Source organism: Nanorana parkeri, unplaced genomic scaffold (genome assembly GCF_000935625.1).
Source record: "Nanorana parkeri isolate BGI_ZX_2015 unplaced genomic scaffold, ASM93562v1 scaffold765, whole genome shotgun sequence".
NCBI lineage: Eukaryota > Metazoa > Chordata > Amphibia > Anura > Dicroglossidae > Nanorana > Nanorana parkeri.
The window spans coordinates 625,816-642,698 of record NW_017307033.1 but is presented as its reverse complement, the minus strand read 5'-3'; the positions used below and the strand labels follow the sequence as shown (position 1 = coordinate 642,698).

At 42.7% G+C, this 16,883-nt stretch overlaps 1 protein-coding gene across 1 annotated transcript in view; it reads right to left on the bottom strand.

The window, feature by feature from the left end:
• Window positions 1–16,883, bottom strand: part of HDAC4 (histone deacetylase 4) — a 126,954-nt gene that overhangs the window by 23,238 nt on the left and 86,833 nt on the right. The window contains exons 7-17 of the mRNA XM_018564627.1: window positions 11,892–12,023; window positions 9,613–9,722; window positions 9,411–9,527; window positions 5,662–5,842; window positions 5,344–5,567; window positions 3,803–4,054; window positions 3,528–3,714; window positions 3,312–3,445; window positions 2,878–2,983; window positions 2,469–2,515; window positions 2,090–2,197 (exon numbers count right to left, since the gene is read on the bottom strand). Of these exons, the coding sequence (XP_018420129.1) occupies window positions 2,090–2,197; window positions 2,469–2,515; window positions 2,878–2,983; window positions 3,312–3,445; window positions 3,528–3,714; window positions 3,803–4,054; window positions 5,344–5,567; window positions 5,662–5,842; window positions 9,411–9,527; window positions 9,613–9,722; window positions 11,892–12,023 (1,598 nt within the window). The remainder of the gene's footprint in view (window positions 1–2,089; window positions 2,198–2,468; window positions 2,516–2,877; window positions 2,984–3,311; window positions 3,446–3,527; window positions 3,715–3,802; window positions 4,055–5,343; window positions 5,568–5,661; window positions 5,843–9,410; window positions 9,528–9,612; window positions 9,723–11,891; window positions 12,024–16,883) is intronic.

Here is a 16,883-nt window from a genome sequence, read left to right as displayed (position 1 = left end):
TCCAACAGATGTCCCTCCACTTGTCAGAAAGGCGCCACCTTATTGCAAGGAGGACTTGCTCAACAGTTTGGAGGACTTGGGAGTTCAGGACATATGGCAGAATGGATTTCCAGGTTTGGTCTTATATTTGGAGGTCTGGGAGAAACTAAAGGAATTAGTCTTAGCCTTTGAGGTAGAGGGTTTCCCAAACTGAAGCTTAGGATTTTTTTTGCTGGGATAATACGATGCTCATGCCCCCAATAATGTCCTTAATGAATGTGTCTAGGGATTCGAACAAGAGGTGCTTCCCCTCAAAGGGCATATGAAATGTGCTTTTTGCACGGCTGTTCCCTTGCAAGAGTGCACGGGAAACATTATTTTTACCAGATTGAATGTAGGGAAATCAGGCTGGTAAGCTTATATGTGGCACGCTCTTGCTGTTCTAGGTCTAAGCACGTGCGCACAGTATCTATATAGACAGAATTGGTATCCTTAAAGTGACATTAAACCCTCAGATTTTTTAACATAAACCAATATTGTAATGTGTGCCTTACTGTAATCCATGGTTGTTTCCCTTCTCTTTGCTGCTCTTACTTTTAAATCTGTATCTGTTCTCATGCTGGGCAGAACTTCTGTTTTGCAGCAGACTGCCTTGTCTCTGAAATGGATACATGGTGTCTGTGTGTAAGTTTGCAACCTGAGCCAGCACTACAGGAAGAGGCAGTCAGCTGCAAAGGGAAGTTCTCCCCAAGCATGAGAAGACATGAGGATTTAAAAAGAGCAGCAAAGAGAAAGGAAACTACCATGGATTACAGTAAGGCACACATTACAGTATTGGTTTATGTTAAAAAATCTGAGGGTTTAATGCCACTTTAAGTGTTGGAGTTGTCAGCAGACAGACCTCTCATGTACCAAGCCATCAAACTTAGATATGGTACATTCCTTATCCTCAGCTGACCATGCAGAAATGGACTCTAGAGCAGACTTAGCACAGCAGTGACCTTAGAACTTCTTACAATCCACAACAGGGGAATGGAGAGAACAGGCAGAATTCAAGGGGACATGCCCCATCCAAGCAGTTGTCCCCCCTTTAGTTGGACATGCACCCTAAGAAGTCTTCAGGGACAAGGTTTCATCAGACTTGTGCAGTCTGACAGCCCCGGACCTGTAAAGCAACTTAGATGCTATACCAAGAGTGCCTAAGAGTGTGCCTGCAGCAAAGTACAGGGCACATAGGACTTTTTATATGCCAGCCCCACTTCTTCCTTACAGTGGGGTCTGGTATGGCCTCCAAAGCTATGCAAAGGACCAGACAATCTAAAAAACTGCAAGGTGAGCTCCAGTGCTTCTTAAGCAACTGAAGAATCTTGCTAGAAGGAAACGTGTCTTGATACAAGCAGAAAGGAGAAAAATTGGTTTTCTTCTCTCGAAGAGATAATACGTCCGTTCTCCTAGGATACTAGCACAAAACGCAAGCATGATAGATGTGAGAGGGTTTGTACTAGGCTGTCCCTACAGGTTTGTTTACCAGTGTCCAAAACATGCATCGGGTATTCCCCTCTGAATTTGACCCAAATGGTGCACATGTTGCAGTAAAAAGCAGCCTAAATTATAATACCCATTTGCAAGGTATGGGGTCTTTATTAGGGTTTTGAATATAACGCTGTGTGGTATGGATATATGGGAAATTAGAATCTGAAGTACACATCTGTACACATTTCATAGCAGCTAAAAACATTTTTTTTTATTTAAATGAACAGACTACTTTATTCACTTTGTTAAGTAATAAAACATGCAACACTTAATTTTGAAAACACAATCTCTAAAACCCCTTCCATAACTGGAAATACTGATTATTCCACCTGAAAGACTTCTTTGTGGCAACCATACAACACATTACAGTGCTGACAGAATGTGGAGAGAACCTTATAGGACAAGAGATTGTCCACTGAGGAAAACTGATTTGATTCTGAATATTCAGAATTTCACTGTATCTGAACTTTAAATAAACTAGAAAACATACAGTAATAAAAAAAGGCATTTTTACATGATGATTCTTTAGGGTGTGGTGCATTAGGGATTATGCTTCTTTCTGTTCTCAAACACATACCTTTAACCCCCCTGCCACAACCTTTGAGGCAAGTTCCACCACACACCCCACTGCTAGACGGGCAGCTCCAGAAGAATGAACTTCATTCCAGATTGTATCACTGTCAACCTAGCACAAAAGAGAGACTCATTAGGTATTGGTTTTCAGAAATAAGCAAAAGAAAACCAAAACTTTTTTTTTTTTTTTATAAACAAAACGTGCATTTGCTGCATACAGGGATGCAGATACTGTACATCTCACTGAAAATTACAATATACATATATTAATTTCCGTTTTTAGATTTTTCATACACAATATCCAGTTATGTGCCTGCCATAACTTGAATGTTAAAATCCTCCATAGAAAGTGCCAGAGAAGCAGTAACACTGTGAACACTCACCCCAACCCCGCCACATGGGAGACGAACGAACATGGAGGTCAAAGATCCTGCATGAGGAAAGGGGAATTGTTAGTGGAGAGCGTTAGTTGCATCAGCACAAATAAGGGCCTAATACACAAACAGCATTATGAAGTCAGCAATACACCACCACACTAATGACTATACAGAAAATAGTCCAATTCTCAACAATTCAAACAATAATGTTCAAATGCAGTTTGGGTTTTTTTTTTTACGGGGTTTGGAAATACAAAAACATTTGACATGAAAAAAAGTTTGAATATTCACTTGCATTCCATACACACAAAGACAAAGTCAAAGCTTTTGTATCATATGCACGCAAAAGGCTGAAAAAGGCTCCAGTGTTTGGGATTTCAGCACAAAACACAAACATAGCTTTGACACAACTTACCCTCCAGTTTTTGTCGATTCAAAGGGTTGGTGCCATAGAGCAGAGCATGAGCTTCAGAATGGACAGTCTGCAACTCCTCCAAAGTGGCTTTTCTGCCACGTATACACTGCAATTGATATAGGGTACATAGTTTAATAGAATCAAGGGATATAACTGGCATGTAGCCCTACATTAAATAAGTCATTACAGCTACATGGAGGAAAAAAAAAAAGAAAAAAAGGTGAAGGCACAATCTGCAGAAATGAGAAGCTAAAATAGGAACTGGACTATGAAAGATTTGAAAGCATGATTTGCCAGTTCCACAAAATCTACCATCAAGTATACAGCAGTTGTCCAAGGTCCTGAAATGTTTTATTTGATGTTTAGTGGCGCTTTAAACACTATTGTTATGCTTGTTGATAAATCTTTCTGTATACTATCAGTTACATGCTCACCTCACACATGCTTCTTAAACCAGTCTCTTGCAACCTGGACCAGATGCTCTGAATTCGGCCAGCATGCTCTGGATGGATATTTGTGTTTCCACAGATACACTGATGTTTAAGCATCAAGGTGTCATACACAAGACCTGCAATGAATTCAAGGTTATAGTCACAAGCAGCATTTAGGTTGACATTATAATGCATAATAAACCAATTTCACAAGAGTACCTGTAGTGAACCTGGGCTTAGTGGGAGTTTCCTGAACGGACATGGGAAAAGAGGCAGAGGCTGGTGAAGACTGTGCCCTGGATAGCGGCCTGTGCCCACTAAAAGGTATTATTAATCCAGCAGCTTCCATGGAGGCCTGATAATTCCTCAGCTGATGAATTCGCTGCTGTTCAAGTAGTAGTGTTTGCTGTGGATAATAAGGATATAAACCCTAGTTGTCTTTTGTTTGGCGCTTTCAGTAAACAAAATAAAGAATAATAAGCAAAGTGTAATACCTGTCTGAACAACAGATCCTGGTCAGTGTGTAATGTATTCTGCTCTAGCTCATGTGTATTTGATTCATCCTCACTCTCTTCCCTCTCCTGCTTTACATGCACAATACTGCAAAGGCTTTGCTCCTTTTGCTCGGATGCATGTTCTACATTATATGGCTCTTCATGTAATGCTTGGTGTTCACGGAGCTCTTCCTCGGTCTCCTCGGGGTGGCTTTCATGTTGTCGTGAAACCTCATTTACTTTAGGAATCATCTAAAAATAAGATACAAAATGACAAAGTGAATAACGCAAAGAAGGATTAAAAAAACCCAAACAAGAAAACATGCAAACAGGAGAGAGAAGATGTCAACTTAAGTCACTTAAATACCAAGTGTGAAATGATCTGCTATTTGACATAATAAAGGACTTTGGCGACAGGTAAGTCGCCAGGATCGCTTCTGTTGTAAAGCCGACAGTCGGCTCTACAAGTTTAAACAGAGTCCCGGCGGCAAAAGTCGTGTGTCAAAAGTCGTGTTTGTTTAAACAGCCACGATGCTGGCGACGTACACTGTACGTCGTCAGTCACGAAGGGGTTAAAAGGCCTAATTCACACAGCTTTACACAAGAAAAAAGATCTTTACTTTGAGCCATGTAACCATATTTCTCAAATTTCTCTGGCCTCTGCTGTCCCTTTTTTAAAATATAGATCCTTTTCTTGGTTTGTTAGCTTTGTGAATTGAGCAAAACTCTTAATTTGGCCCATTGGCAGCTAGCCTTCAGTAGTGCAGGCCCCATTGTGCAAAAGCGGGCCAAGTTGTCTAATGGCTTTCTAAATCTCTTGAGGATTTCATTGGTATAAAATTGCAAGGTAGTTTCTAGTTAGGTCTCCGCCAAACTCAGGGTCCCACTACCTCTGCTCCAAAATGGATTTTCGCATTTTGCATTCATAAGATGGAGTGTCCCTATCCCCCAACCTACCTACATTTGAGCTGTGGAGACAAATATTTAATGTAGTTATCCACCAAGAACAGTATGCAGGCATAAAGACTATCCAGAGAAATTTAAAGTGTGTTGGGAAAACTGGTTGACAACCCCAGGCCTTGCTATTTATTCTGTTGGGTCCTAGGTTCCTGCATCAGTGTCGGCTGGGCTACTCCAGTTTTGATAAATTCCCCTTACAGTATTTCAACATTGAAGTCAGGATTTGCCATTCTAAAATATTAAATTATGTTCTTCTCCTCTGTTTTAACCACTATGGATCGGATTTATTTTTTAATGAACATTATGCCGCATGAACCAAAAGGTTTTTAAAATTGAAATCTAAGGTCCTGTTTGCAATTAAATATCTTAACAGAATTTTCAATTTGTTTCTTTTTTTTAATATGGTGAGATACGTTAAACCAAAACCAGAAATGACTGCAGCACTTGAGTTGTAGAGTGTAATCCCAGTCAGGAATAACTCCAGAAATACCTAAAAGCTTGCACCATTTTTGTGAAATAATTTAACAAAAGAAGGCAGAAATTGCAGAAATCCAATATGCACAAGGGAGCTGGACACTCACCTTATTAAGATGTATCTGCTGCTGTTGAAACTGCTGTTTGTGCTTTTCGAGGAACTGCTGGTGCTGCTGCTGGATGACCATGTGTTGCAGGGCATGAGAGTTCTGAGGCAGAGGTGCAGACTGTGTTCGGCCCAATGGGCGGTGCTGACGTAACTTGTGGATTGTGGGGGAAACCCGATCACTGGACACTAAAGACTGGGAGTGAAGAGGGAGTGCTCCCAACCCTGAAGCAAGAATACAGAACTGTGTAAGCTGCTAGTTATCTTTCATAAACAGAAAATTCTAAGTGCTAAAATATGTAGAGAATTTTCAACTCACCTGAAACCAATGGGCTCTGTGCATTGGGCTGCTCTAGCAGGACCATATGTTGCAAAAGTGAATTATGAGAAGTTGCTGCATCAGAACCAAGGTAAGGAGTGAGGTGTGCAGCAGGAAACAAAGAAAGTCGCTGTTGGATAGTAGAAAGGGAAATGCGCTCAGTCTCTTGTCCAGAAGCACCCTAAAATTAAAAAGATAATGTAAATGTACAGAGTAGGTGCATGCACTGTATCACTAAATTTATCACATTTTTTATATTAAAGAGGCTGAAAAATATTTGACTCAATGAAGGGGCTAAACCTGCAATGCAAATTGGAGCCAAAGCTTTTTTAAGGGATAGCTTGGCTTCACACACGTCCACAAACGTGCACTGCATGAATGTGTTATGCTTCATGTTAACCTGCATTAAGAAGATTTATATGAACTGGTAGGTAATGCACTAGAATGGACAAAAACAATGCCTGCACCTTCTTTTCCAGTGAAGCACATCACAGTACACAGCTTTACTATGAGTTGTGGAGGTGCCATTCAAAATGAATTAAACACACCAATGCACGCAATATGCGTTACTGCAATGTAATGGTGTTACAGGGCCCCCAAGTGTATGTATAGTTGTATGGTTCACTAAGCTTAGGTTGGTTACCAGGCACACAATGTGAAAGAAAAGAAAAAAAACAAAACACAAAATGGCACCATAGGCAGGAAATTATTGCAACATAATGTTCATTTAATTTCCTTCGAGAAAAGGTTTTAAGGGCGAACGTGATCACATTGTATAAGTACACAAATGGTCCATATAGTGAACTTGGAAAAAAAAAAGTTAACTTTAGGCCATTGCAAATGACGAGGGGGTTCTCTCTGCATCTGGAGAAGAGGATTGAAAGGCTCCTTTGCATTAGGAGTTGTACAAATAAGGAATAAGTTGATTGTAAAAAGTAAAATGGCCATTAATGTTTATATATGATAACACCGGAGATTGCTAATCCAGAGAATATATCATTGCATTATTGGATCAGGAAGGATTTTTCTTTATCCCTGTCAGAGTAAATTGGACTTTAGAAGGGTTTTTTGTCCTTATCTGGATAAACTGTGAAGTTAGCATTCTGTATGTGCAGGTTTATTATTTTTAATTCATTTTTTCTATAGGCCAAACTTGGCCATACTATAACTATTTCTAAATGCTTTTCACAGCCTGGTTCTGAGCAACTTTAAATAACTAGTCTATACTAGACTAGTCTTATACTGAACAGTAATATGTCCACACAAAAAGTGTCATGGCAATATTCTATACTGGGAGAAAGACCAGAAAATACCAGATGAAAAACACAAGTCACTAATGGTCTCTTTTCATAAACACACAAAAACTCTTAACTCTTTTGCTGCCAAGCCCTGCACTCCACTTTTAATCTCAGCTGGCAAGACAATTTTTACAATTTATCACTTTATTTCAGAGCTTTCAGAGTTTGTAAAAGACCCCCAAAACCAAAAATGTTCTGAAAGTGCAAAACCAGTAGAATAAAGAGATTGCGCTAGTCATTTTGTAGGTCCTTTAGATAAAAATACACTAAAATCATTATCAGCGAACACAAAAAACCCCCCATAATATCCAAAATTCCAACTAAATCTAAAAGATAAAAACTGTACTGACTGTTATTAAAAGGAGAACTATGAGGTGAGTGATTTCCACTCACCTCACAGTTCTTGCCGACCTGTGACAATGAGACTGTCACAGGTCGGCTCAGTAGATCGGGAGGTGAGCGAACACATACCGGGTTCGCTCACCTCTCGATCCTGTCACGGCTCTCTGCCCTGACAGGGGGAGGGGCTGGATTCCCCTCTCCCCGCTCCGATCTGCCAGCGCTGACTGGCGGAACGAACGGGGGAGGGGGCGGGTACAGCTGGCTCTGCCTCTAGATAGGCAGAGCCAGCTGTCACTCACGCAGCTGGGCGGATCTCGGCGTATACTGAGCTTAGGGTGACGGGAGGACGCTAGTTTGTGTCCTCCCGTTACCCTAAGGAGAACTATGGGGAAAAACACTGACCCCATAGTTCTCCTTTAACAAATATTTGTCCATTTTCAATTCGCACCTTTTGTAAAATGGTAAGGAAAACTAAGGTACGCAAAACTGTAAATAAGCAATATGCTAAAAATGTGGAGGTTGGCACACTCCAAGCAAATAGCTAATTACATGGAGATTTAAAAAAAGCACATTTAAACTAAAGCTGTCAACCACTAAATGTCCTCAGTTTGATGGGCTAATTGACAGCCAGCATCATTCATCCCACTTCCTCTAATCCCAGGCTATCATGGACCTGGCCCCCAGCCTGTGACTAGGCTGTGAAGGAGAAGCAGCACCGTCATGAGCTCATTTCTCAGTTACTTTGCTTTCTCCTCCTATCAGCATGCTTCTTGTCAGCATAAGAGATGTTTAGCTACTTGTGCTGCTTCTTCCTTTCCCACTCTGAGCTCTGCTGCAAAGGGGCTGACGCAAAGTAAAATTTAGGTATTTTCACTGATTGAACTAAAAATAAAGCAAAACACAACTCTATTAATATATGTGATTTATGTTTGCCTAGAGTATAGCTTTAAGAAATGTTGACTTTAAGTTGACATTTAGCAAAGGTAAAAGATTGTAGGTTGGCACAGACAAATTATTTTGTAAAATAACATATAGTTAAGTATATTTTGCCCATTGTAAAATATCTAATGGCAGGAAAAACACAGTTATGGGAACCTTAAAAATTTACCGAGTTGGCTAATGAGCAGGGAGAGATTAAGACTGCTCACATACAAATATCCGACTTAAGAGGAGGCCCTCTGGATGATCAACCTTCAACTAGGCTTGATCATCTACTCCAATCTAGGGTGAGCATACATTACTCAAAAATGATGCTTTGATATGGATATACCTGGTGAAGTCCCAAGCTGCAACTGCTGAGAAAGATAAATGAAGTACATGTACTTAAAGCAGTGGTTCTCAACCTGTATAACCTCAGGACCCACATTTGTCTTTGGTCATTAAGTCGCGACCCAAGTCGCACTGCAATGGAACGCACAGCATTGCGGTACCGCGTGCTCTGGTGCGAGCGAACAATGGGTGGGAGGTGGGTTTGGGATGCCATTTAAATGATCCACCCAGTCTCCATACCTTACGAGAGCTGGAGTTGATCCTCAGCCTGGGGTCCAGTGTGGGCTGCTATGCTGTGATTGAGCTCCATCCATATGTGCAATGCTGTAACGGCTCCCTTGCGTGCCCTTTAGAGGTGCCGGGAGCCAGAATGTGACATCACACCTCTACAGGACACGCAAGGGAGTTGTACGTACTTAGTAAGTACGTACGGATGGAGCTCCCTCATGGCCATAGCCCCAGCCCATCCCACCTCAAGCAGACACTCGGCACCGGGCAGGAGGAGCCACCTCAAGCAGACACTCGAGAACGGACAGGAGGAGCCTCTCACCTAGCACAGTGGAAGGCACACGCGACCCACTAAAGACGGGGTCGTGACCCCCTAAACACGGGGTCACGACCCCCTAAACACGGGGTCACGACCCCCTAAACACGGGGTCACAACCCCTAAACACGGGGTCACAACCCCCTAAACACGGGGTCACGACCCACCAGTTGAGAACCAAGGACTTAAAGTGTCTCTTACTAGCTCCCTTTTCATTTGTTTGCTTCTAATATTTACATTTAGTGTGCTATTCAAACTTTGTCACTTAGAGAAGAAAGTGTGATTGTGATACGTACATTAGCAGATCCACTGGCAGGCAGTCCCAGAGTTATGTTGGGTAAAGAGGGTGAGGTATAGAGAGGGAGCTGGGTCACAGAGCCTTCCCTGCTCGCCAGTCTATGAGCCAGAGCAGCCTAAAATATAAGAAAAGTAATCAATATCTAGAACATATCAGCACAGGAAGCACGTTTCCCATGCAACACCCAAAGCTAAAAATACCTCCGATTGGATGCCCAAAGGACCAGCAATGCCATTCTCAGTGGTGATGTTGCTTGAGCTGTTGTTGGGGGAACTAGGGCCAGAACCAGGTGCACTATTGCAAGCAGAGTCTAAAAGAAAATACAAAATACTGTGTATATTACCAGCAAGAATTTAGATGCAGATTATTTACTTTAAAAAGGTATGTGTCTAAATAAAAATATGAGGGATGCCAATTAATGACTTTCTTTTGGAAGTTGCAAGCTCTGGGACAGTAATCCTTGAAGTAGAACTGTGGCCTCCCATTAAAAAAAAAAATAATACACTGTATTGCCAAAAGTATTGGGACATCTGCCTTTACACGCACATGAACTTTAATGGCATCCCAGTCTTAGTCCGTAGGGTTCAATATTGAGTTGGCCCAACCTCTGCCACTATAACAGGTTCAACTCTTCGGGGAAGGCTGTCCACAAGATTTAGGAGCTGCTCGGCCATGGAAACCCATTCCACGAACCTCTCTATGCACTGTTGTTACGCCAATCCAATGGCCACACAAAGTTTGGAGGTCTGTAGCTATTGACTCTGCAGACAGTTGGCGACTTCAGAGCACTGTGCGCTTCAGCATGCGCAGGGTCTGCTCTGTCATTTTACATGGCCTACCACTTCGTGGCTGAGTTGCTGTTTTTGCCAGTTGCTTCCACTTTGTTATAATACCACTAAAGGTGCCCATACACCTTACGACCATCGCAAGACTTTTGTCTTGCGATGGTCGTATGCTCATTAAAAGCCCGTACGATCTGCCCACCTTGGACGGGCAGATCGTACTTGCGTTCATCGGAAGCCCGCCCCGCTGAGGGGCGGGCTTCCGATGACGGCAATGCAGAACGGGCAGTGTGCGCGTGCGCACACCGGCCCGTTCCGCAGCTATCGGGCTAGCAGGCTAGAAACCCGCCGAGAATCTCGGTGGGTTTTCAAGCATGTTGGCTCGACAAAAGACGTGCGACCGTACAGTAGAAACGGTCGCACGTCTTAGTTCACACTGCTCGATTCTCGTACGATCGCGGGATTTCGCCCGATTCTCGTACGAGAATCGAGCAGTGTATGGGCACCTTAACAGTTGATAGAGACACATTCTTTCACAAATATTTGTAGAAGCGTCTGCATGCCTAGGTGCTTGATTTTATACACCTGTGGTCATGGAGGTGATTGGAACACATGAATCCAATGATTTGGAGGGGTGTCCCAATACTTTTAGCAATATAGTGTATGTGCTCAAGCACTCAATTATGGACTGATACCACTGCCTCTGTTGCTGAAACCCTACTTTGACACTGTGAGCTGAAGTGTCTAGGAGTAAATGTATAAGAAGAAAAAAACCAGCCGGAATTCACCTGGTAAAGTGCAATTACCCATAAATTCCTACTGGGTTAGTGCACATTAGGTGTCCCAACACTTAACTACATGCTTGTTCCAGATAAATGGCACACTAAGAAGTGAAATGAGTAAAATTAAAGCCCAGAAGCTTACACACACACATATATACACTGAGTGGCCAGATTATTATGACCACCTGACGTTTGTAGGCAAATTAGCTATAATTAGCTATATTTCGCGCTGAAGTTAATAGAGGGCCAGACCATTATAAATAGGGACATAAGCTGTTTATCACGACAGTAGAAGTGATTTTTTTCTGAAGATATGGGTAAACAACACGATTTAACAGCCTTTGAATGTGGAATGATTGTTGGCGCTCGGCGCCATGGAGCGAGTATCAGCAAAACAGCAGAATTCGTTAAATGTTCAAGAGCAGCTGTTGTTAAAGTGTTTAAAGACTGGACTGTCAGCCGAAAATCTGGGTCTGAAAGTGCAAATTGTGGCCGTCAGCGACTAGTCAATGTTAGGGCAGAACGGAGAGTGGCAAGACAAGTACAAGACAACTGAAGAGCAACAGTGCAGTGTCAGATTCCTCGCATCACCTTTCAACATCTCGTGGAGTCACGAAGCTGCCATCAGCACTTACTGCAATTACTTTTGCACGATATTCTAATTATTCGAGTTTCACCTGTATAGTCATCAATGGCAGTACCTAATGAGTTCCCAATGGATACTGAACTTTGAGGGAAGGCATCAAAAATTAGGTTTGAACAAAATTAGTCAGGTATTTATAGACATGTGATTACAGGCACCTGATTCAGCTATTTAAGCCTTACCCCTAGCAGTATATAGAAAAAGCAAGTGGCCAGGATGGCCTTTTTTGATGCCATGGTTGGCAATTCACTTCACAGACACCTATCACTAACCAGACATATCCATAGGACGCTTCTTCAAAGTAGTCACTCCAGGGCAATCTTTCCTTCTTAGGAGAGGGCTGCTTCTGCGCTCTGCAACCTTCTGCTTCAGTCTGGAACGTAACTTGAGATTGGGCTCAGATGCTAAACGGAGTAAGAGACAGTGGGAGAGACAAAGGTGAAAACCTGGAAGTTGACACACTAAGCATCAGGAAAAAAATACATTATATGCAATCTCCAAAATATTCAAAACACAAGTATAATAAATATGTAAGTGCCCTTTTCTGTTAATTTTAGTTATGAATTTTTTTTTTTTTGCAGTTAGAAAAATGAAAGTATAAGAGAGCATTACTGTGGCAGAAAGTTTAGTGTGGACTTTGAGGGACAGAGTTGCTAAGTTCAGTTCCAGCCAGCACACTATATGCTTAAAGCAGCAAATACAAAAATAAAAAACTTGCAGTGGGTGCGTCCCCCGGGTCCTTAGACCGCTGGGTAAAGAGAGAGCAGTGGCTGCAAGGACCACTCCAGCAGGAAGCCAGGATCAGGTGAGCATAGATGCTTTATTTCATCCACTAGACCAGTGGTTCTCAACCTTTCTAGGGCCGGGACCCCTTGGTAACATTTGCCAAGTTGTGGTGACCCCCAACGGTAAAATTTAGGGATGACGCGGCTGCTGCAGCGACATCTGGCGGCGTGGTGGGAGAACTGACACTGCTGCGTTAGGAGAGGGCTGAGGAGGACTCTCACCTAGCACAGCAGAAATCACACAGCGACCTACAGGTTGAGAACCACTGTTGTAACAGCTAAAATGGCAAACCATATAACACAAGCCGAGGGTGTCAGCTTTTATTAATAATAATGATGATAATCTAATAGTGGGAGACTCCCGGCGACCCCTGGCAAATTGTCATTCGACCCCCGAAGGGGTCCCGACCCACAGGTTGAGAACCGCTGCACTAGACCAAAGCGAGCAGTTAAAGAACTCCAGTAATGAAAGTGACGCTAATCTCAAGAGACACATTTTAAAAATGCATTTAGGTATTTTACCCAATAACAAAAATGTATCTTATTTGTGTATCACTCAGCTGTAGATCCTCAAATCATCGCTGAATTGATTGCCGACACTGTCCTTCCTTCTGGAGGGGGGCTACTTTTGTTCTCCATGGTCCCTGTGTGTGATGTAAAGTAGCCACTACTCCAAGCTCAGTCCTGTGATAAACTATAACTTCAATAGAAATTAGCTAATCAAATGTGAGATGTAGTCCATCATGGGAATGAGCTTGGAGCGGTGGCTACTTTACAACACAGACAGAGACCATTAGGAACAAAAGTAGCCAGTGTCAGCACCAATTCAGAGATGATTTGAGGACTTACACCAGAGTGATACACAAATAAGCTACATGTTTGTTAATAATTAAAAAGGTACTTGAATGCATTTTTAAGATTTAACTCCTGAGTGTAGTGCCACTAACAAATATAACCATTGCAGTGGGGCCACCCACACACTGCAAGGGTTAACTGCTCATCCACTTAGATGTAAGGATGACGAGGGACATTCCATAACTGGTGCAGAGGGGGAGAGAGGCGAGAGGTGAACGCTGACCGTGCGGTAGCCAGGATTAGTAAATCAGCTTAGTTTAAAAGGAGAACTATGGCTAAGTGAATCACACTTACCCCATAGCTAGAGCCGACGTGTAGCGAAAACATACCGCTCCTTGCTCAATTCCTGATCATCTCCCTGGAATGTTGTTCCTCAGGAGTTGATCCAACTGTTCCCTCAAAAGGATATAATTCAAGGTGGGTGAATGCCCCCCACCCCCCTTTAGTTTTGGAACAGTAAAAGAATTCGAGTGAAACCCCTGAAACATTAAATCACCAGCACACGCAGGATAGAACTTCAATCTTCTTTGTGTACTTTATTAAACGTCACATCGTGCCCTGTATGCAAACCTTTCGGGACCGCCCAAGGACCCTTCATCAGAGCGGCACAGTGACGTTTTAATAAAGTACACGAAGATTGAAGTTATTTAAAAGTAATTTAAACTGCTTTTGCCAAGTAAATGGGAACATGTAACAAATATAAAACAGGTGTTATCCCAATCTGGCTGCGAAAGTGGAAATACACTAAGTAAAAAAATGTACTGGGAAAGTCCCAGACAGCAGAAGTAGAAGCAACAGGCCACATATTTAGCCCTCGTTCACACCTAGGCGTATTGCATATGCGCAGCTGTCACGCGTTTTTTTAACGCGATTCGCGGTAAAAAAAGTTGCGCGTTTCCGAAGGCTACTTGGCTGTATCCCAACGGAAACGCGCAACAAAACGGCCCAAAGTAGTACCTGTACCTTTTCAGGGGTGGGCCGTTTTGTAGTGCGTTAGGGACGGGTGGAAATACGCCAAGGTGGGAACGAGACCATTGAATACAATGGGATTTATATTTTTGAGCTTTTTGTAGAGCGTTTGTCGAGCGTAGAACGCGCTACAAAACGTTCAGGTGTGAACGAGGGCTTAAAGCATCTCCCTCAGCACCAAAAAGGGTGACATGGTTACAAAGTCTGGGGTTAACAGCAGTTGACTGCTGGTCTTCAGGAGTAGGCTCATCCATTAAGGATTTCTAAAACTCAATGAGACATGACATCCATTAGGGAAGGGTCAGGGGCCGCAAAAGCTGCAGAATGTCAGATAAAGAATCATGCATGGAGGGCATGGAAGCACACTTACAGCTTTGTGCTAGGGTCCAGCAATCAGAGTGGGAACCTTTTAAATGTTCCTGCAGGGATGCAGAAAATTCATCCCTGGACAGAACAGAGGAGGGGAGTACACCTGATAAAGCCATCGCAGAACATGAAGAGTCCAATAGGTGACAATGGTCTAGGCTGCTTGCAACAGGACCCTGAGGGGGGACACTGCAGGCAACCCTCTAGACCTCTATCAGAGGAATGTGAGCTAGAGAAGCACGGATCAGTGCACTTAGGGTCTGCCATTCTGTGGTGCTTCCCAGCAGTGGCACAGTAGAAAAGCAGCTACAAAATGTGGTAAAAACAACCAAATGCTCAAAGCAGAAGGGGATAAGTGACAAAAGATACCAGGCCACTGTAAGCGGCAGTTCAGACCAGGAAAGGAGAAACTCCTGCAATTCTCACTGATAGAGAGAAGGCGAACTTTACCTTACACAGTGCTAGGTGGCAGGAAGGAACAGAGAGAGACGCAGCACACAATCCAGAGCACAGTAAACCGTATCTGAAGGCTGAAGAACACAGAGAGCTTAATAGCAAAATAGCCGCAAAATGACAGAGGCTTGATACAGAGCTGAGCCCCAAAGGGCTGGAGTGCAAAAGCTATGTTTGAAGGGGGAACTGCATAATGAAAGGAAAAAGTACATTTTTGCGCTCACAGTAAAATACCTTTTTTCAGTATTCATAAATGACAGCAGAGATCTTTATTCTCTGACCACTGGGTTATAGCGCCACCTTCAGCAGTAAGACACAAGGCAAAAAAGAACAAAAAACAAAAAGCAGAGCCAAGGAGTGGCCCCCCGACAGTGGGCAACCCTCCATCTGCTAGAGGCAGCTTAGTTAGTCCCAAAGCAGTGCATAGGGAACAGTTGTCAAAAAAAACAAGGAAGGATGGGTGTTCTTCAATGAACACAGAGAAAAGGATTTGGCGCTGGCTACACAATGCATTTTTCTCTTCAGTTCGCTGTAGGACACAGTCGTGATCTTAAAAAATTACCATTTGGACATCCCAAAGCAATGTCCACCAAAGAGTGGGAAAACTAAACAACTCTAAGTCAGGAACAATACAATGATGCCTCGAAGACAAGAAAGCTGTGAATGGCATACATAACTCTCTTAACCCTTTCGCTGCCAAGCCCTCCGGAACATTTTTCAAATCAGCTGGTATTTTTGATAATAGCAGTCATCAGCGGCTTGTGAGCCGCTGATGACAGCTATTAATTTAAAGGGGACAGTCTGCTGAACAGTTCTACTATAAACTTATAGTAGAACTGTAAATGCCAGGTCCGTACGGCATACTGAGCTGAGATTCCCAACCTGGGCAACATGCAAAGACTAGTTCCACTTGAATAAAAGGCCTTAGGATCCAAAGCCATTTCTAGGAAGCCGAAAAGTATAAGACTTCTAACTGAATGATTGGCTGCAATGTAAATCTGTAGAGCATGAACTATATTCTAGATGGTGAAGATTATTTTTTTTTCTGCATGCACTGAAGTTGGACAGAGACATGGGAAACGTGGGGAGTGGCAAGTTTTCTTTTTTTTTTTTTATTTGCCAGTGTCCACCTCCTGTAGGTGGCTGCATATAACCCATATGCTTGGAACTTATGAACCTATGTCCCTAATGAACGGGAAAAAAAAATCGATGAACGAAAATATATAACCGATTCCTCCATCCATGTTAAACAGCCAGTTTGGCTGTCATATTATGACAGCGGTAGGTATGTGGCTGTAAGAAAACCCAAACAGTGACAGCAGCTGATTGGCTTTGTGACTGTTCAAGAGAAAGTTTTCCATCCGGCTCCTTCGATTTTATTTTAAAAAAAAAGGATGTCGGACAGAAGAAGTGCAACAATGAATTTCGGCCTGTTCATCAAGAATTGGCTGCAATTCGTACAGTGGATGACCAGCCTAAGAACATTAATTTTAATCATGGCCAAATATGGCTGTTCCCATCTGCATATATACTAAACAAGCTTTACGGAAAAATAGATACGCAGCATTAAACAGACCATATTTTACTTGCACAAATAACTCCACACACTGCTGTAAATCCAGGAATTTATCACAGGTCCAAGTGTCTTATCTAAGAAATTGGAAGCAGAACTGGAATCTCAACAGCCACATTAACATCAATCGATAGCTTTCATAGTGGTGAAAGCTTCCGCTGGTACCCGACTTAACCCACGGAACCAGCTCAGCCCGCTGCCTGAGAAGACCACATCAAATAAATATACTATAGCAACATTAATAATTCACAAGCATTCCTGTA